The 20,964-nt window shown below is 42.5% G+C and overlaps 1 protein-coding gene across 1 annotated transcript; it reads right to left on the reverse strand.

Moving 5' to 3' along the window:
• Window positions 1–188: 188 nt before the first annotated feature.
• Window positions 189–18,735, reverse strand: LOC106588900 (regulation of nuclear pre-mRNA domain-containing protein 1A). Its single transcript, XM_014178440.2, has 7 exons — window positions 18,288–18,735; window positions 11,510–11,639; window positions 11,309–11,415; window positions 8,856–8,947; window positions 8,421–8,547; window positions 4,114–4,289; window positions 189–1,806 (listed from the first exon to the last, which is right to left on the reverse strand). The coding sequence occupies exons 1-7, from the start codon at window positions 18,436–18,438 to the stop codon at window positions 1,651–1,653; spliced, it is 939 nt and encodes a 312-aa protein (XP_014033915.1). The 5' UTR covers window positions 18,439–18,735; the 3' UTR covers window positions 189–1,650.
• Window positions 18,736–20,964: the final 2,229 nt, after the last annotated feature.

Raw genomic sequence — 20,964 nt, forward strand, 5'->3', positions numbered from 1 at the left:
GGTCTAAATGCTATACCGCCACCTGCTGGACTGGTGCCCATATCGCTTTACAATGTGACATTGAAAGTACTGCATTTTTAGAGGTCATGTGTCACTGTAAGAACACATGCACATTGTAAAACTACAAGTAATAATCATCCCAAAATAAATAATTATGGATTGATGCAGACAAACATGACAAGTCTTGATAGATTATCCTCTGTTTTGCTGTTTATTTGGTTCTGAGAACTGAACGCGTTACAACAATGTGTTTCAATGAACACTTACAAATCAGTCAAGTAAGTAAGTTATAAGGTATGGTTTTGCAAACAGTGGGGCCCTTCAAGTTCTTTAAAGAGCATAGCTGTCATAGGCGGCTGAACAACATTCACTAGAGGTTAAAACCAAGGGGCAGTAAATAATACAGTAAACAAGCACACAACACTGATGTCTCAACTCACTTCCAAAATGGGAAAGGCTTCAACTATTATGGAGACCTTCAACTTCTATAAAGCTGCATCTGCAATGAGACTCAAGGATTTTTTGGAATGACTAGCAGGTCTTGGAGAGCCCATAACGACAATACAAGATAAAACCAATTGGTTTCTAGTATTTACATGCAACTTTGTCTATGTGGTAAAAATAAATAAATTGGTTATCCGCTTCAAGAACAATGTTTACAATTCTCAAAAGCTTTTCTCAAAACAAGTGAAACATATTCAAACCTGTTACTTTTAACAGTAACCTAACATTTCCCAACTATTTAATTTTACAATTAAATCTGGGCAAGAGAACTTCTCTGAACATGCTTAATTATTTTAAGGCCATTGATATAGAACTTAAACAGCAACAATCCCTGCTATTAGTGAAGCACCCAAGAGCAAGATCTAAAACCCATGAGCTGTGTCCGCATAATGGGAATACTTTAGAGCAGTTATAAAAGAACACAAAGATAATCATTTGTAATAAAATACTGCAGCTGATTATAATGATACCATACAGAGGGGATGTATTCATTGGGACTACTTCAGTATACAATTTCTGGTGCTATCTAAATTCACTATACCTGTCGATACAAAAATAATATCACAACAATATCTTCCTGACCATTTTGGAGAGGTTGGGGTTAGGTAGAAGAGGGGAAAACAGAAGAGGAATATCATGGGAAGACTGTCGGTAAAAGCCACTGTATTGCCATGTATTCAGAGGAAGAACACAATAGGGGAAGAAGAGAGTTCATTATGTATGGGAAACCTGGGTCATGCCTTTCAATAAATAGCAATAGATGTGATAGCATAGGATATATCAATTCTATATATATATTATATATCAGACGAATGATCTATTGTTGTGAAAAGAATAAGAGGGATTATTGGCAAATAGGAGGGAGGGTTACATGATGACTGGTAAGAGAGGCATGGACAGTGTCAATCAGGGAGCAATGATAAACATGACTACATGGGGAAAGATAGGAGAGAGCCTAGGTCAAACAGTAAATAGCGCAATGGCAAGATGGATATGGTCAATGTTAGGTTGGGAGATGCGTCAATCAAAGGTTACTAAGTGACTCTGATGTCCACTAAGTGAAGTCCAGATGTTAAACGATATGGTGAGAGATGTGTCAATCAGAGGGTGGGTGGTCAGTCAGGCGTGAAAAGCACAGGTGAACTGTCAGGCTGTGGGGTCATAAAGTTCGACACCAGATGAGGGCAGGTGCAAATGTCCACTGGTCACACTGGGGAGCAGAGAGAGGTCTGGTAGGTTGCTGAGACGAGTACGCAGCTCCTTCCGTACCTGGGTCACCCGTGCCAGCTTGCGCTTGTACTCCTGAAACAAGAGTAGGTATGAAGAGTGGTGTGATATGTTTTGTACAACATACTTCGAGTGGGATACACTGTTCAATTATTAGACATAACCTTTTAGCACAATGGTTAGGGAGAGGGAGGGTTTACAAAGTAACTTGGGCACATCAGAGTAAACTGATGACATTCAATCATTTCGGTTTCATTGTGAAGTCCTATTTACTTTAAGTGGCAAACAGAACATATTAAAGTATAGATTAGTGAGTGAAAACTGTGCTGTGCATTCTTTCTCCATGGTTGTATATTACTAGTTTGTTAGGAATTGTTTCTTGAACTGAAAACCATCACCCTACATCAACCTCTCACATCAGGATCACAGCATTGATGGCAAGGGAAATATTTCTGAAAGAACTTTGCTCTAGCCATTCTGGCATTAGTTGTGAGCTATGAAATCCTTTCATTAAATTTGAATTGACAGAAACTAGTGTTTGGATCCAGTCATGTATTTACTACAGAGAAAAACCAAGGTGTTTCTCCTTACTGCCTATTTTTAAGTCAGTATAACTCATCTAACTATTCAAATACATGCAAATTGAGCATTAAATCAGTCAAATTAATAGTATAGTGTGGGATAAATTCAACCTAGGCAAGTCAAGGATATGCTAAGGCCTGTAACAAAGGCCCAGTTTGAAAACAACCCCTTAACTGAAGTGTATGACTCCCCTACACAACTGAGTAAATACTAGGTCAACCCCCTATCCTCAGAGTCGAAGAGTAAAACTACCCTGAACCCAGGGCACAAACGACTGTTTACACAGGCAGCCCAATTCTGATATTTTCAATTATTGGTCTTCTGACCAATCAGATCAGCTCTGAAAGAGCTGTGATTGGTCAAAAGACCAATGAGGAAAATATCAGAATTCGGCTGCCAGTGTAAACAGCCATGGTAAGTCAGAAAATAGCCATAGCCAATAGTCCTGACACAAAGAGGCATGTGTTTAGAGAAAGGGGGTGGGCAACTCAAGTCCTGGAGAGCTGCAGCGTTCAGCTTTTTATTCCAGCCCGGCTCTAACACCCGATTAAACAAAATTGTCTATTAGGGGTGACCCAGTATTAGTGATGGTGTTAGTGCTGGGCTGCAACAAAAGCCTGCACATACTACAGCCCTCTAGGGCAAGTGGCCCACACCTGGTTTAGGGGCTTGACAATTCAAATTGAGAGGAAACCAAAATCATATTTGAAGACCAGTATAAATGGTCAATGAACACAATATACACCTGCTGAACATGAATATGAATAAGTGTTAGGTTATAGTACTAACCACACCTAAATGCACTTAAAATAAGTTAACAAATATCATGTGAGCCTGTGTCATAACTTTGTGCATTGAGTAGAACTTTTAAACAGCATTCAATCCCATTTCTCTGGTATACTTAGTTGAAGCTATGACCTCAATGGCTATTTCCAATGTAAAGTATTTGGGTTTAGATATACAAAAATATGTAATGTGTATGTGATAACAGGTGAAGTTGAGTGTTACGCTTAAGAGTTTAATTTATTTAATACCATAACTCAAGAAGTCTATCAAATAGGACTGGAGTCATTCAACCCACCCCCACCAATATGCACACAAGTAAAAGCAAATAACAGCACTCAGATTCATTTTTATTCTCTTTTTTTTTTCCTTTATTACAAGAGATTTGTTGAACTGCAGATACATAGACCAGAATACTTGATCTTGCCGACTTCCTGTGGGTAAAGGCTGGACAGTTATGCATTCAGCAATTGCAAAAAGACATTTTACCTCCACCGTGTATTAGAAACCAATGGAAATAGATTATAGTTGTTCTGCAAGTAATGGGGTGAGAGATGTAATCTTCGCTAAAGCATTGTGGGCCTGTACTAATCATGTGGATGACAGCACTGGAAAGTGGAGAGAGGTATAATGACTTGAATCCTAACTTGAGGTAAACATCTAACTCAAACTGTTGTGCAAATCTCCCACCAACATCAATTCAGGATTAGCATGACAGTTCCAGTTAAGCGTGCATCTCTCAAGTGGACACGGCCAAATATTTTTTGTTTGTCCCATTACAGTTTTACTCCGTAAGGGACAGAACATTATACTTCAGAAGTGTTGCTTGTGGCAAAATGTGAGCAGTCCACATTCGATTCAATTGGAGACATTCAAAGCATACCACCTGAAAGGCTAAGGGGATACAGGACACAAACTGAGGAAAAAGCATGCTACAAAAACAGAACATGTGAGAGAGACAGAATGAAGCTGGAGAATGACAAGAGTAGTGAAAAAATAAAGAGATGATTTACGCACTTCTAGTTTCTGCTCGTTCTGGGCCAGGCCATCCCTCTGGCTGTGTAGAAACAGGGTGAGCGTGCGTGTGAGCTGCCGCCGGTCATCGACCTCTGCCGCCAAACGTCCGCTGTAGTCTGCCAGCAGCATGCAAGCCTCCTCCACCAGCCTGGACAGGCGCTCACCCTGCTCTTTATCTGAGACAGGGAGGAGAGAACGCCTTCATTTCAGCTGAATGGGTTAATTGCAACAAGTGAGTGTCTCCAACGATGACAAACGATATCAAGCACTGACAGGGTGGTTGTAAAAGGCATTTAGGTAAATCGGGTGAGGACTTAAGAGCCTTTCGTTACATCTCCAACCTAACAGCCCTTTGTCATTTGTGGCTAACTGAGGTGGGACTTTGTGCCGTCGGAAAGTATTCAGACCACAACTTTTTCCACATTTTGCTACATTACAGCTTTATTTTAAAATTCATAAAATATTTTAGAATATTAATGACTAAGTGAAAACAGGTTTAGAAATGTATTACAAATAAAACTAATACCTCAAGTTACCTTATTTACATAAGTATTCAGACACTTGCTATGAGACTCAATTAGCCTCAGGTGCATCCTGTTTCCATTTTTTTTTTTTACCTTTATTTAACTAGGCAAGTCAGTTAAGAACAAATTCTTATTTTCAATGACAGCCTAGGAACAGTGGGTTAACGGTCTTGTTCAGGGGCAGAATGACAGATTTTTTTACCTTGTCAGCTCGGGGATTCAATCTTGCAACCTTTCGGTTACTAGTCCAACGCTCTAACCACTAGGCTACCTGCCGCCCCATTGATCATCCTTGAGATGTTTCTACAGCTTGATTGGAGTTAGGGTTGCACATTTTGGGGAATATCCAGAGGTGGAAACTTTCCATGGTAAAGTATGGGAATTAATATTAATACCATTTAAAAATGTAGATTTTTTTGCATTGGATATATTTACCATATATGGCGACAAACATTTTACCTGAAGTGGACAATTGCAAATGATTAAATCCTTCCAATAGAAATAATAAAAAAACAATTGTTACAAATTGAACTTTAATTAAATGAGTTGTCTCTTCACATGGCATGATTTCACTGAACAAAAGAGAATTTTGAATGATCCATCACATCTCCCAAAAGCATTTTTAACATCTAAAATGATAGTCTAGAAACTAAAGCTTTGGTTGTCTCCCATGTCTTCTCCCTGGACCTCCTCAATGTCCACCTCTTGAACATCAGACTGAGGCCTCATGTCACTTTCCAACCTTGATGGCTCGTTGTCAGGCTCAAAAAGCCAAAATTTGCCTGGATGGCCACCGATTTTTCAAACCTTGTATTGGTCAGCCTGTTGCGTACTTTGGTGTGTGTGCACAAAAAAGGACCAGTTGCGCTCTGAGGCGGGTGATGTTGGTGGGATTTGGAAGATGGGGGCAACAGGGGAAAGAGCCTCAGATCCACCAAGTCCCTTCCACCAGGTGGCTGATGAGATATGCTGGCACGACTGCCATATTGCATCTCCATCCCAAAGCCCTTGCTTGGAAGTGTACTTCAGACTGCCAAGAACCTTGCCCTCATCCAGGCCAAGGTGCCGAGACACGGTACTGATGACACCATAGGCCTTGTTGATCTCCGCATCAGACAGGATGCTCTTGCCAGCATACTTGGGGTCCAACACGTACACTGTGGCATGTATGGGCTTCAGGCAGAAGTCTTTACGCTTTTTAATGCATTTCAGAACTGCAGTTCTCTGCTTGGACCAACAGTGAAGTGGGCAGGGCAGTACAGAGTTCTTCTCTTACATCTGCAAGCAGAGTCTGAGCATCAGACAGGATAAGAAAAAAATATCTTCCAATACACATTGCCTGTGAGCAGAGGTGAGTTGCATACACTGCTTGAGCAAGACATTCATCAGCATTTCTCTATTGAGTAAAACAAAACAAAAAACTGATTCCAGGAGGCCCATGAGCTGTTGCTATTGATAGTGTCCGATTCATCATTTTCACCTCGAATAGAAGTAGAGGGACTTTTGTCAGAGGTTGCTTGTTGTGAGCTCTGAGGGAACTTTATGCACTCGGCCAGATGATTCTGCATCTTTGTTGCATTCTCACAGTATTTGCAAATGTACATAGCTTTTCCTCCTACATTAGCTGCAGTGAAACGTCTCCACACATCAGATCGTGCCAGTGGCATTGTCCTGTAAAGATAAGAAAAAAAGAGTTAAAAAAATAAAACAATTCCATGTACAGATATATAGTTAGGCAGTTAGATTAAACAACTCCTTTGTAAGATGAATGTTTTAAATTAAACATGTATGGAAACAGGTGAATTAACACTCAGTTAGCAGGCTCAAGCAAGCTAAAACCCACATAGTAGCAAAAACATTTAAACACTTTGCTGTAGGCTACTATTTACAAGTTAAAAAAATAATAATAATCTTGTCTTAAAATATATTCATCGCACCCAGTATTGTAATCAAAACTTACCAGAAAGCATGTAGTCCTTGGCACAGATAGTGTGGGATCAATAGCATCTCATTAGTGTGCAAGATCTTGAGAATCAGCTGCACATGTAATGGAAGAGTGCACTGTACATGCAGAGGGTTGCAATTCCATTGAATTGGGGATAGTTTAACCAAAATATGCCACAAGAACTAGAATTGCCTTATGTATCCCACTTTTGATGAATTAAAACAAAATTCCCCAAACTTCAAGGAAAACTTCCGGAAATTTACCAGAAAGTTTCCGAACATTTGCAACCCTAATTGGAGTCCACCTGTAGTAAATTCAATTGATTGAACATGATTTGGAAAGGTACACCTTTCTATATAAAAGGTCCCCCAATTGACAATATCAGAGAAAAAAACCAAGCCATAAGGTCGAAGGAATTGTCCGTAGAGTGCCGAGACAGGATTGTGTCAGGGCACAGATCTGGGGAAGGGTACCAAAAAATGTCTGCAGCTTTGAAGGTCCCCAAGAACACAGTGGCCTCCATTCTTAAATGGAAGTTTAGAACCACCAAGAATCTTCCTAGAACTGGCCGCCCAGCCAAAATGAGCAATCAGGGGAGAAGGGCCTTGGTCAGGGAGGTGACCAAGAACCAGACGTTCACTGACAGAGGTCCAACCATCTCTGCAGCACTCCACCCATCAGGCATCTTTGGTATAGTGGCCAGACAGAAGCCACTCTTCACTAAAAAAAGGCACATGACAGCCCGCTTGGATTTTGCCAAAAGGTACCTAAAGGACTCTCAGACCATGAGAAACACGATTCTCTGGTCTGATAAAACCAAGATTGAACTCTTTGGCCTGAATGCCAAGCGTCACATCTGAAAGAAACCTGGCACCATCCCTACGGTGAAGCATGGTGGCAGCATCATGCTATGGGGATGTTTTTCAGCGGCAGGGACTGGGAGACTAGTCAGGATCGAGGGAAAGATGAACGGAGCAAAGTACAGAGAGATCCTTGATGAAAACCTGCTCCAGAGCGCTCAGGACCTCAGACTGGGTCAAAGGTTCACCTTCCAACAGGACAACAACCCTAAGCAAAGAGAAAAGACAATGCAGCAGTGGCTTCGGGACACGTCTCTGAATGTCCGAGTGGCACAGTCAGAGCCCGGACTTGAACCCGATCGAACATCTCTGGAGAGACCTGAAAATAGATGTGCAGCAACACTCCCCATCCAACCTGAGCTTGAGAGTTTCTACAGAGGAGAATGGGAGAAACTCCCAAAATACAGGTGTGCCAAGCTTGTAGCATCATACCCAAGACTGTAATCGCTGCCAAAGGTGCTTCAACAAAGTACTGAGTAAAGAGTCTGAATACTAATGGAAATGTGATTTTTATAAAACTACGCAAAAACATCCAAAAACCTGTTTTTGCTTTGTTACGATGAGGTAGTGTGTGTAGATTGATGGGGAAAAAACTATTTAGTCAATTTTAGAATAAGGCCGTAACGTAACAAAATGTGGAAAAAGTCAAATGTACTGTATGTGATTGAGAAACTTGCTAATTGTAGGGCCAACTAATATACAGTTTGTTTAACTGACTAAGTATGGTTTATGTGTAGCATGGTGTCTGTCAGATTTCAGAAGACATCACTAACACATTCCCCCGAAACATCAAAAACTAGGCTATACACAGCTAGGGCACTTGCAGGGGTCAACACAGCAGTAGTGCAACAGCCAAGCCATGGTCTGGAGTAGAACCACCCTCCTGACCACCCATGCCAACAGCAGCACTCGGGAGCATTCCGCAGGGCTGACTGTAGCTAGAGCAAGAGTGTGAGAGGAGTGTATGCCAGGGCCCACCTGTGATCCTGTGCAGTAGTGACGTGTCCAGCACCTCAGCAGGCAGGCAGGAGATCCGCTGGCACAGCGCCGAGTCCCCAGTGGCTGCATTCTCCAGTTCCTGCAGGGCCCGGATTAACTCTGCCGTCTGAGAGTGAGGGGTAGAAAAAGAGGGAAGGGGGAGAGTGAGGAAAAACAGGAGAAGAGAAGGAAGAAATTACAGATGGGGACAGAGCCCCACATTGCAGTTAGAAAGCAGGCCAAACATCTAAGAAAACAAGGAACTAACAAAAACTCTTAAAGCCATGCGGATACAAAAAAAACATCAAGTGGGATACGAAGAGGTAAATGCAACAACAGAAAGTACCTCAGATGGGTTGAATGAACCTAGCCATTAAACAGCGCCCTCACACAGTCCACACCACCCCCCCTGTGAGGTGTTGGGTTGGCCTGTACCTGTGGGGGCTCTGCTGGGGAGCTCTGGGAGGCCAGGTCCTGGTCATCCAGTTGAATCTCCTCATACGGCCTCTTCTTGGCCTTCTCGCCCACTGTGGAACATGGATACAGGGTGAGCGCTCATGGGAGGATGACAACACACTGATATGAATACTATGTCACATCCTTTGACACTGGCCATGTCTGAATACACATAATTGGCCTACTAGGACGGAAGTGAGTGAGCAATAAAATTTTTTTTTTTAAAGTTTAACAGAATGAGACATTTTGAAAATCTAGTATAAATTCCTAGATGTCACTCATTTCAGCTGATCAATAAGATATAGGGATGCGCTGCCGAAATCAACGACTAGCAGGAACAACGCACTCATTCCCAGTATAAGAAATTACATTTATTTTATTTTTATATACACTATGTGAATTTTCTAAAATCAAGTGTTTTAAATGCCAGGATGTTCTACTCATTTCATCTCTTCATCTAGTAGAATTTGATGCACACTTTTCCACAATGCATTGGAAGAGGTGGGCTGCCCTAGTGCTTGACTACTTGAAAAGAACTAGGGCCTAACAAAAACTAGGCTACTACTTAATTGGGAAGACGCTGAATAGCAAAGCTTCTGCGGAGGTGTTCAAATGTAGGCCAAGTAGTTCGTTCTCCCTAAAATGATCGAGAATGGCATCATAGGCTACATATTTGAAAAAATAAGTCTCATTTCTGTTCTCACTGAAAAGTGTGTTCTCTTGGCCTTGGTAGGAGCTTTTAAAACAAAACACTAAAGCATCTTGATTTCTGAACGCATCGGCACCAGGGACACAGGATGTGGCTGCGTTATTGATGTCATGTTAAAATCTGGTGTTTTGATTTGAACATACGGATAGTTACATTTTTTGTAGGCTAGGTTACCCAATTAAATGTATGATCAAGCCTTAGCAGTCATTCTGAAATCGTCCCCTATGATGAGTGCTTTAGTTTATCATGTTGCTCTCAAGCGGTTCGGAATTTGCGATGCGCCCAACCGTCCACGTTTTTCCTGTGCAATAGCCTTTTGCTTTGAACAAGTTTTGGTGTGTGTACTAGGCTATTTGATATCATTTTTATGTTACAGCAATTTGGTTTCACTAATAAATGTTGAAATGGAACCAAATTCAGTTTGTCTTCAATCTTTTTTAAACAGGATAGATGGGCTATATGGTCTACTATGGTATAGGTCGGTTAGAGGCAGACTGAGTAGGCCTATAACTCAATTCCTATTCTATTCAGAGTTTAGAGAAACTAACCAGATTGGAAGTGAGCTATTATGAGGCTGGTTAACGCAATGCACGCCTGTAAAAAAATTAAAAAATCCGCCCCCACTCAGCCCTGCCCCTCATTAAGGATGTGTACTTTGCTCCGTTCATCTTTCCTCGATCCTGACTAGTCTCCCAGTCCCTGCCACTGAAAAACATCCCCAAAGCATGCTGCTGCCACCAATATCACACTTTTCTGTAGGGATGGTGCCAGGTTTCCTCCAGACGTGACACTTGGCATTCAGGGCAGAGTTCAATCTTGGTTTCATCAGACCAGAGAATCTTGTTTCTCATGGTCTGCGAGTCCTTTAGGTGCCTTTTGGCAAAATCCAAGCGGGCTGTCATGTGCCTTTTACTGAGGAGATTCTTCCGTCTGGCCACTACCATAAAGGTTTAATGGGTGGAGTGCTGCAGAGATGGGAGAACCTTCCACAAGGACAACCATCTCCACAGAGGAACTCTAGAGCTCTGTCAGAGTGCCGATCAGGTACTTGGTCACCTCCCTGACCAAGGCCCTTCTCCACTGATTGCTCAGTTTGGCCAGGCGGCAAGCTCTTGGAAGAGTCTTGGTGGTTCCAAACTTCTTCCATTTAAGAATGGAGGCCACTGTGTTCTTGGAGACTTTGAATGCTGCAGACATTTTTGGTACCCTTCCCCAGATCTGTGACTCGACACAATCCTGTCTTGGATCTCTATGGACAATTCCTTCAACCTCATGGCTTGGTTTTTGCTCTGACATGCACTGTCAACTGTGGGATGTTATATAGACAGGGGTGTGCCTTTCCAAATCATGTCCAATCAATTGAATTTGCCACAGGTGCTCCAATCAAGTCGTAGAAACAACAAGTATCAATGGAAACAGGATGCACCTAAGCTCAATTTCAAGTGTCATAGCAAAGGGTCTGAACATCTAAGGTATCTGTTAAAAAAAAAGTTAAATTGTGCAAAAAACTGAACCTGTTTCGCTTTGTCATTATGGGGTATTGTGTGTAGACATGAAAATAATATTTAATCCATTTTAGAATAAGGCTGCAATGTAACAAAATGTAGAAAGTGAAGGAGTCTGAATACACTATGTTTTCAGATCAGAGTAGATGGAAGAGGCCAGGAAAACACTTAAGACTATGGACACACCCGAGGAGTCCGTTGGTTAGGAGGGTACTTACGCAGAACGTGAGAGAGCTGGTCCAGCAGGTTATTCTCATACACAGCCCTCTCCTGCCAGATGGACAGAACCCGGCCCAGCTGTTTCTTACATCCATCTTCTCCATCCCTGCACACACACACACGTCCAATTACCATCAGAAGGCTCATGCGCCAATCACGACTATAGCTAAAACAGCGGGAGCCAGGTTTGATTATCTCACCTGGACACGTGTTTGAAGGCATCAACGATGACAGGAGCAAAGTCCTGGGTAAACTCGGGTCCTTTCTTCTTGCTGTTCTGGATGACATCGTTGGCAAGGTAGAGGAAGGTGAGCTTCCTGGATACCTTGGCTGCAGACAGATCACAGTCAAGTGTGGGAAACAGTGAAAGCAGAGTGATCTTACACAAAGCAACAGAGGCAAGTGTCAAATGCTCCTGCTGGGTTTCAACTCAGGATACCTTTATCCCTTATTTTACAAGGCAAGTTAACAGAACACATTGTCATTTACAGCAAGGACCAGGGGAATAGTTACAGGGGAGAGGACGACTCAGGCAGACTACACATGACTAACTTAGAACCCAGCTAGGCCTTAACATAACACTGGTTGACTAACAGCAGAACAATATGAAGCTGCATATTACAGCCATATCTCCATTGCCCACACACATCATAACGCAGTTGACAAACAGGTGTTATATAGCTCTATTGTAGGAGGTGGATCTGCCTTCAGGGTTTCTCCCCCTGAGTGATCAGCCTAAGTAAACAAAAAGCTGGTCATGCCCGTCCCTGGTTACTGTCGCGAGAGTGCAGCCCCCCCCCCCACACACGGTCACAAGGGCCCCTAATAAGAGGACATTTTAAGAACTGCACACCACATCCATTTAAACCCTGTTCCATTAATGCTTGTGTCAAGAAAGGAGGTACTACTCGTAGCCTTTGCAATGGCTTACGGCTTTAATAAATAAAGTTAAGGTAACATAAAAATGTAAATCTACCGACACTGTACTGTGAACTTGTGGCATTGAAGGTTTAAGCACAGACTGTACACAGCACAAAAGACTTCGTAGCTGTTCATAAGGACTTGAAGCCAGAGCTAACCCTGTGACATTGTTAGTGAACAAATTCAAAACACCTATGACAAAAGAAACAGTGATGACAAAGAAACCTACAAAAATGAGAGCACAACTAACCATGAGTAGACTACAGGCAGAGCAATGCTAAGAGATCAGATGCTATTCCCAGTCCACAGAAAAGAGTGAGCAGTTCCCAAAATATCGAGGCCCAAATGGGATATCATTGGGCTCTTAACAAAAAGACACAGACTGCATCAAATACCACTCCATAGCTCAACTAGCACAGATTTGTATTTAGGCAGAAGGCTTTAAAACGAGAGACAGCTACAAGTACCAGTAGGCAATGTCATACAATGCTGATTGTCCTCTTCCCCAACACATTTTACATAACAGCTCATCATCAATTTCACATGGCAAAAGACCAAAATAATTAGCCACCCATAAGCTGAATATGGCAGTCATTGAATACCTGTGGGAACCTGTTGTAATCATTGAGACCTTGTGGCAGTGTAGTGTAAGAAATCCTTAAAACACACAAAAAAGTACCATTAGTGTTTCCGTGTAATTTTATTGTGAACATTCATTGGTAAAGCAGGGAATGTAGGCTAATTTCAGTCAACCTAGTTCACAGATATAGCCCATCACTCATGTGCAGTGATGTGATGCAGAGAAACATTTTTGGAAAACATTTCCTAAGAGGCACTTTGCAATAATTTTTAACAGATGCATGAAGCATATAGGCTATAACCTACCACTTGATGATGACGCCATTCCATTCCACAAGTCATTGGACGAAGGAGTCTTCTGTACAGGGGAGTTTAGTTAATGTCTGAACATCAACGCGCAGCGCCTGCCGTACGGTTTTGGAAGCGTAAGGACTGTATCTTTCATATCAGCGAGAAATAACAATTGAACTAAAAGTTAAATTGATACAAACCGTCATCGGGTTAGTGTTCCCACACGGCCATGTCTCCATGTTACAGCGAGTGTTTACGGAAGACCGAGGGACTACATAGCACGCCGATCATCTGTGTGTAACGGCAGTCAGAAACATGCTGCAACTGAAAAATACAGTTGGCTGCAACCGCGATAAAGCTGGTTAAAACAATTATGCATTTGTACAATTATTTTGTGATGAAAGCAAAATAGGGATTCACACTGAATAAACGCAACAATTTCATCGTTTTACTGAGTTCATAGAAGGAAATCAGTCAATTGCAATACATTAATTAGGCTCTAATCTATGGATTTCACATGACTGGGACTACAGATATGCATCTGTTGGTCACAGATATCTTACAAAAAAATTATAAAGTAGGGGCGTGGAACAGAAAACCAGTCAGTATCTGGTGTGACCACCATTTGCCTCATGCAGCGCAACACATCTCCTTTGTATAGAGTTGATCAGGCTGTTGATTGTGGCCTGTGGAACGTTGTCCTACTCCTCTTCAATAGCTGTGCGAAGTTGCTGGATATTGGCGGGAACTTGAATGCTGTCGCACGTAGCGATCCAGAGCATCCCAAACATGCTCAATGGGTGACATGTCTGGTGAGTATGCAGGCCATGGAAGAAATTACATTCAGCTTCCAGGAATAGTGTACAGATCCTTGCGACATGGGGCCGTGCATTACCATGCTGAAACATAAGGGGGAGGATGATGAATGGCACGACAATGGGCCTCAGGATTTCGTCAAATTGCCATCAATAAAATGCAATTGTTGTCTGTAGCTTAAGCCTGCCCATTCCATAACCCCACCACAGGGCAATCTGTTCAATGTTGACATGAGCGAAGCGCCCACCCACACGACACCATCTGCCATGTACAGTTGAAACGGATTCATCCGTGAAAAGCACACTTCTCCAGTGTGCCGGTGGCCATGGTAGGTGAGCATTTGCCCACTGTCGACGCCAAAGTGCAATCAGGCAAAGACCCTGGTGAGGACGACGAGCATGCAGATTATCTTCCCTGAGACGGTTTCTGACAAGATTTCACATGGCAAAACACCAAAACTACCTGCCAAATGCTACAAAACGACATTGGAGTCAGTTTATGGTGGAGAAATTAACATTCAGTTCTGGAAACAGGTCCTGTGGACATTCCTGCAGTCAGCATGCCAATTGCGTGTATTGTATGACAAAACCGCACATTTTAGAGTGGCCTTTTGTCCCAGTACAAAGCGCAACCGTGTAATGATAATACCATTTAATCAGCGTCTTGATATCCCTGTCAGGTGGATGTATTAACTTGGAAAATGAGAAAGGCTCACTAAGAGGGATGTAAAGAAATTTGTGCAAAGTTAGAAATAATCTTATGGATAAGAACATTTCTGGGAGCTTTCATTTCAGCTCATGAAACCAACACTTCACATCGTGTTTATATTTCTACAGTATGTTTCTAGAACCGTAAAGCAATTGAGAATCAATTCACGTTTAGATGGAGTATTTACAGTGCATTCATAAAGTATTCAGACACCTTATCTTTTTCCACATTGTTACATTACAGCCTTCTCCTAAAATTGATTAAATTGTTTTCCCCTCAATCCACACACCATAATAACAATGCAAAAAACAAGTTGACATTTTTCAAATTTATTACAAATAAACTGAAACATCACATTTACATAAGTATTCAGACCCTTTACTCAGTACATTGTTGAAGCACCTTGGCATTGATTACAGCCTCAAGTCTTTGGTTTGACACCTGTATGTGTGGAGTTTCTCCCATTCTTCTCAACAGATCCTCTCAAGCGCTGTCAGGTTGGATGGGGAGCATCGCTGCACAGCTATTTTCAGGTCTCTCCTGTTGGAAAGTGAAACTTTGCCCTAGTCAGAGGTCATGAGCAGGTTTTCATCAAGGATCTCTGTACTTCGCTTCGTTCATCTTTGCCTCGATCCTGACTAGTCTCCCAGTCCCTGCCGCTGAAAAACATCCCCATAGCATGATGCTGCCCCGAACATGCGTCACCGTTGGGATGGTGCAAGGTTTGCTACAGACGTGACACTTGGCATTCAGGCCAAAGAGTTCAATCTTGGTTTCATCAGACCAGAACATCTTGCTTCTCATGGTCTGAGAGTCTTTAGGTGCCTTTTGGCAAATGCCAAGCGAGCTGTCATGTGCGTTTTACTGAGGAGTGGCTTCCGTCTGGCCACTCTACCATAAAGGCCTGATGGGTGGAGTGCTGCAGAGCTGGTTGTCCTTCTGGAAGGTTCTCCCACCTCCACAGAGAAAACTCAAGAGCTCTGTCAGAGTGACGATCGGGTACTTGGTCACCTCCCTGACCAAGGCCCTTCACCGATTGCTCAGTTTGGCCAGGCGGCCAGCTCTAGGAAGAGTCTTGGTGGTTCCAAACTTCTACCATTTAAGACTGATGGCGGCCACTGTGTTCTTGGAGACCTTCAATGCAGCAGACATTTTTGGTACCCTTCCCCAGATCTGTGGCTCGACACAATCCTGTCTTGGATCTCTATGGACAATTCCTTCAACCTCGTGGATTGGTTTTTGCTCTGACCTGCACTGTCAACTGTGGGACGTTATATAGACAGGTGTGTGCCTTTCCAAATCATGTAGAATCAATTTAAATTTGCCACAGGTGGACTCCAAGTCGTAGAAACATCAAGGATGATCAATGGAAACAGGATGCACCTGAGCTCAATTTCGAGTCTCAAAGCAAAAGGTAATAATACTCATGTAAATAAGGTACCCGTTTTATTTAATACATTTCCTAAAATTTCTAAAAACCTGTTTCAGCTTTGTCATTATGGGGTATTGTGTGTAGATTGAGGGGGAAAAAACATGTATTTAATACATTTTAGATTAACATGCTGACCAGACCGCATGTTGATTTTGTCCACCCACAGACGCGATCAGGACACGCAGGTTGAAATATCAAAACGAACTCTGAACCAGCTATATTAATTCCGGGACAGGTCGAAAAGCATTAAACATATGGTAATTGAACTAGCTAGCTTGCTGTTGCTAGCTAATTTGCCCTGGGATATAAACATTGTGTTGTTATTTTTTCTGAAATGCACATGGACCTCCACTCTGACAATTAATCCACATATAAAAGGGTAAACATTGGTTTCAAGTAATCTCTCCTCCTTCAGGCTTCTTCGGACTCTATGGCGGTTGGCAACCAACCTTAAGGTGCATTACCACTACCGACTGGTGTGGACCTCAGTTCAACTTTCAATCCCCACGTGGGTATACACTCCTAAAAAAACTATGAGATGGGAGAGGCGGGACTTGCAGCCCATCAAGCATCACATAGAACCAAGTTCTATTTTAGCGCCTGGCTACACAGACGCTCGTGATTAGTGTGGGTGCAATGATTGAATAACGTGTACATTTATTTCATGAGTGGTGTTGTCAGCATGTAAAGTAGCAAAATGTAGAAAAGGGAAGAGGTCTGAATACTTTCCAAATGCACTGTAGCTGCCAGAGGCAGTCTACCTCTGAAAATAACATGAGGTCCTTGGACCTTAAGGAGACCAACATTACTCCTTAAGAACATCTTGGGCTAGCTATAACCCACTTACATGTACATTTTTTATGGGCGGCAACACTGACCCTAGTTCACCCTGATGTTAAGTAGAACATACTAGGAAATATGACAGTAAAGTGGGGTCCCAATGTGAGGGGTTCTACCTGTAACAAGACTACCTGGTTTTAGGACTCAAATGAGTAGCTAGCTAATAGTTACTGCATTGTCATTCACGATCAGAGAAATCACTCCAATGACCCAACTTTGAGATAAAGGAATTCAAAAAGTATTCATACCCCTTGACTTACAGCCCAAATTCAAAATTGATTTTTATTCTCACCCATCAACAAACACATACAAAATAACCCATAGTGACAGTTTAAACAAGAATCTGTTAGAAACAAATTGCACTCCATGGCCTGAATGCAAATCTGTGTAAAGAAGATTATCCTTCCCCGCCGCTCCCCATCCAAATTCAGAGTTTGAGTAAATATGCAAGGAAGACCGTGAGAAAATCTTCAAATCCAGTTGTGCAAAGCTGATTCATACCCAAGACGACTCAAAGTTGTAATCACTGCCAAATATGCTTTTACAAAATACGACTCAGGGGTGTGAATACTTATGGAAATCAGATATTTCTGAATTTCATCTAATACATTTGCTACAATCTATTTGGAATTCAGGCTGTAACAACAAGATGTGGAATAAGTCAAAGGGAATACTTTCTGAAGGCACTGTATTAACTAGGCAGTTAACTAAATTGCAACTTCATAAAAGGACTTGAGGTACCTAGCTAGCCGCTGGCTGGCTTGACTGGGGCCTCGTGCCAGTCTTGTTGTCCAGTCAAGCAATACCTTAGCAGGTTGATAAAAATGTATGAAATGTATGCATTCACTACTGTAAGTCGCCCTGGATAAGAGCGTCTGCTAAATGACTAAAATGTAAATGTATATTGATTGGTAATCGACTATCCCCAAGCACCCTTCCAGCGAGCTACAACGTTATTGTTAAGTTTGTTAACTAGCTTGTTAGCAAGCCTTTATTTGCACTTCATCAGTTAACTACTGTAAGCTAGCAACACAATTGACAAACAAGTTAGCTAGTTAGTAAAGTATCCAACCGCCAGTAGCTGACAGATTTACGTTATTTAGATGAGATAAATTGATGACACGGTTAGTAGACTTATGTGGCCAACGACATTTGGTGTTTGTTTACTTCCAACGGTTAGCCATCTAGCGAGCTAATAAGCTAAGTTGCTAACATTGCTTGTTCAGCTAACAGTAGTTAGCTAAAAAGCTTGAACGCTAGCTAACCTTGGCAATTGTTCGTTAACATGTTAGTTAGCTACACTTGATATGAATGACTACACGGTCATATCTAAATAGAAGATACATGTTAATATTGATGAACATACTTTACCTATAACTAACTAACATTACCTTTTTTCAATTCGTTGAACCAAACGTTGACGATGGTCTTCGAGTGTTTTCTATGATGGATAAGCCAAAGTGACAGTGTCTGAACACTTTGTTGGGAGTTGCTAAGCTCCGATAGTTTCTTCTCCAACGCTGCCTCTGAAAAAGCTGACATTGTCGACGACTTTTGGGGAAAACAGATATTGGATGCTGGCTAGGGCCTACAGCTAGCTAAATTAGCAATCTGGCTAGCACGCGATATGCTTGTGCAAAAGCTGCAGCCCTGCAAGTGTGTTCGGACGGAGGCAGGGTCACTTTGCCCTCTTTATTTACGTGCCGTCTGTTTCTGTATTTAAAAAAGATCCAGCCCTGCCAGTGTGTACGGACAGAGGCAGGGTCACTTTGTCCTCTTTATTTACGTGCACGTCTGTTTCTGTATTTCCATTGGTTCATTCTAGAATTAAGGCGGGATGTAGCTAGTAAAACGTACCACGTTGCATTCTTTTTACATTCTCATGAACTGTGTTAGCAGCCTGGTCTCATGGACTAGACATATCATAGTCATTCATTCAAGATGGCATAGCAGTCAGACGTCCTTTGTCCTCCTCTTGTCGTGTCCCGTATATATATATATATATATATATATATATATATATATATATATATATATATATATATATATATTTTCTTCGCATATCTTTTTACATATTTTCTTTCTAAAAACTCAACCTCAAAACACTCTCCTGCAATGTGCCTCACCAATTTAAAAGAAGAAGTATTATTTACCTAAATCTGAAATCCACTGGCTAACGTAACGTTGGAGTTCAGCTAGCCACTGTTAGCGGTCATCAGCTATCCATTAGCTCGAAAAGCTATCTGCAGTTTTGTACAGCGCGACTCAGACCAGAGCATACCGGACCTATTCTCTCTCCATATCCCCAGATTTCTACCGCAGGCTCTGGACATTTACACCTGGATCTTGCAGCTAGCTAGCTGCTACCTGAGTGACTATTGGCAAACATCGGTCCCGGAGCTAACATAAATTATTCCGGAGCTAGCCAGCTGAAGAGTTCCATCAGCCACTCCTGTGCTACAATCACCTATCCGGACCCATTTTACTGCCGATGCGGAGCCCCATCGGGCCTTCACGACTGGACTACCGACGTTATCTGCCTGAGGGAGTTATCCAACTGGCCCCTCCGTCGCGACGTAACCTGAACACCCATCTGCGGCCCGCTAATCGTTAGCTGTCTTATCGGCTGCTATCTGAATAGGTCTATCGGACAATTTTCTTGGGCCACTATAACTATAACTATTTTGCCAATTGAACTGGTCCCCCCTAACACACGGAACCCCACTAATCTACCGACGGAAACGCACCAGGTGGCTAAAAACAGACCTTCCTCCATCTTCTACCAGCTTGCTACCTATGGCTCGGCTAGCTGTCTAATTCTCACTGGACCCTTTGATCACTCGGCTAAGCATGCCTCTCCTTAATGTCAATATGCCTTGTCCATTGCGGTTCTGGTTAGTGTTTATTGGCTTATTTCACTGTAGAGCCTCTAGCCCTGCTCATTATACCTTATCCAACCTTTCAGTTCCTCCACCCACACATGCAATGACATCTTCTGGTTTCCAGAGACAATATCTCTCTCATCATCACTCAATGCCTAGGTTTACCTCCACTGTATTCACATCCTATCATACCTTTGTCTGTACATTATACCTTGAAGCTATTTTATCGCCCCCAGAAACCTGCTCCTTTTACTCTCTATTCCGGACGTCACAGATGACCAATCCTCATAGCTTTTAGCCGTACCCTTATCAAACTCCTCCTCTGCTCCTCTGGTGATGTAGAGGTGAATCCAGGCCCTGCAGTGCCTAGCTCCACTCCTATTCCCCAGGCACTCTCTTTTGATGACTTCTGTAACCGTAATAGCCTTGGTTTCATGCATGTTAACTTTAGAAGCCTCCTCCCTAAGTTTGTTTCATTCACTGCTTTAGCACAATCTGCCAACCCGGATGTCCTAGCCGTGTCTGAATCCTGGCTTAGGAAGTCCACCAAAAACTCTGAAATCTTCATCCCTAACTACAAAATTTTCAGACAAGATAGAACGGCCAAAGGGGGCGGTGTTGCAATCTACTGCAGAGATAGCCTGCAGAGTTCTGTCCTACTATCCAGGTCTGTACCCAAACAATTTGAACTTCTACTTTTAAAAATCCATCCCTCTAAAAACAAGTCTCTCACAGTTGCCGCCTGCTATAGACCACCCTCAGCCCCCAGCTGTGCTCTGGACACCATATATGAACTGATTGCCCCTAATCGATCTTCAGAGCTCGTGCTGCTAGGTGACCTAAACTGGGACATGCTTAACACCCCTACAATCCAAGCTTGATGCCCTCAATCTCACACAAATTATTAATGAACCCACCAGGTACCACCCCAAAGCCGTAAACACGGGCACCCTCATAGATATCATCCTAACCAACTTGCCCTCTAAATACACCTCTGCTGTTTTCAACCAAGATCTCAGCGATCACTGCCTCATTGCCTGCATCCGTAATGGGTCAGCGGTCAAACGACCTCCACTCATCACTGTCAAGCGCTTCCTGAAACATTTCAGCGAGCAAGCCTTTCTAATCGTCCTGGCCCGGGTATCCGGATATTGAAAGGATATTGACCTCATCCCATCAGTAGAGG

This window comes from Salmo salar, chromosome 27, assembly GCF_965601325.2.
Source record: "Salmo salar chromosome 27, fSalSal1, whole genome shotgun sequence".
Lineage (NCBI taxonomy): Eukaryota > Metazoa > Chordata > Actinopteri > Salmoniformes > Salmonidae > Salmo > Salmo salar.

Coding starts and splice junctions, on each gene's coding strand:
- LOC106588900 (XM_014178440.2), bottom strand. CDS start 18,438: ATGTCAGCTTTTTCAGAGGCAGCGTTGGAGAAGAAACTATCGGAGCTT. Junction 11,640..18,287: donor GTTCAACGAATTGAAAAAAG/GTAATGTTAGTT, acceptor ATCTGTCTGCAG/CCAAGGTATCCAGGAAGCTC. Junction 4,290..8,420: donor ACTACTGCACAGGATCACAG/GTGGGCCCTGGC, acceptor TCCCTGTCTCAG/ATAAAGAGCAGGGTGAGCGC.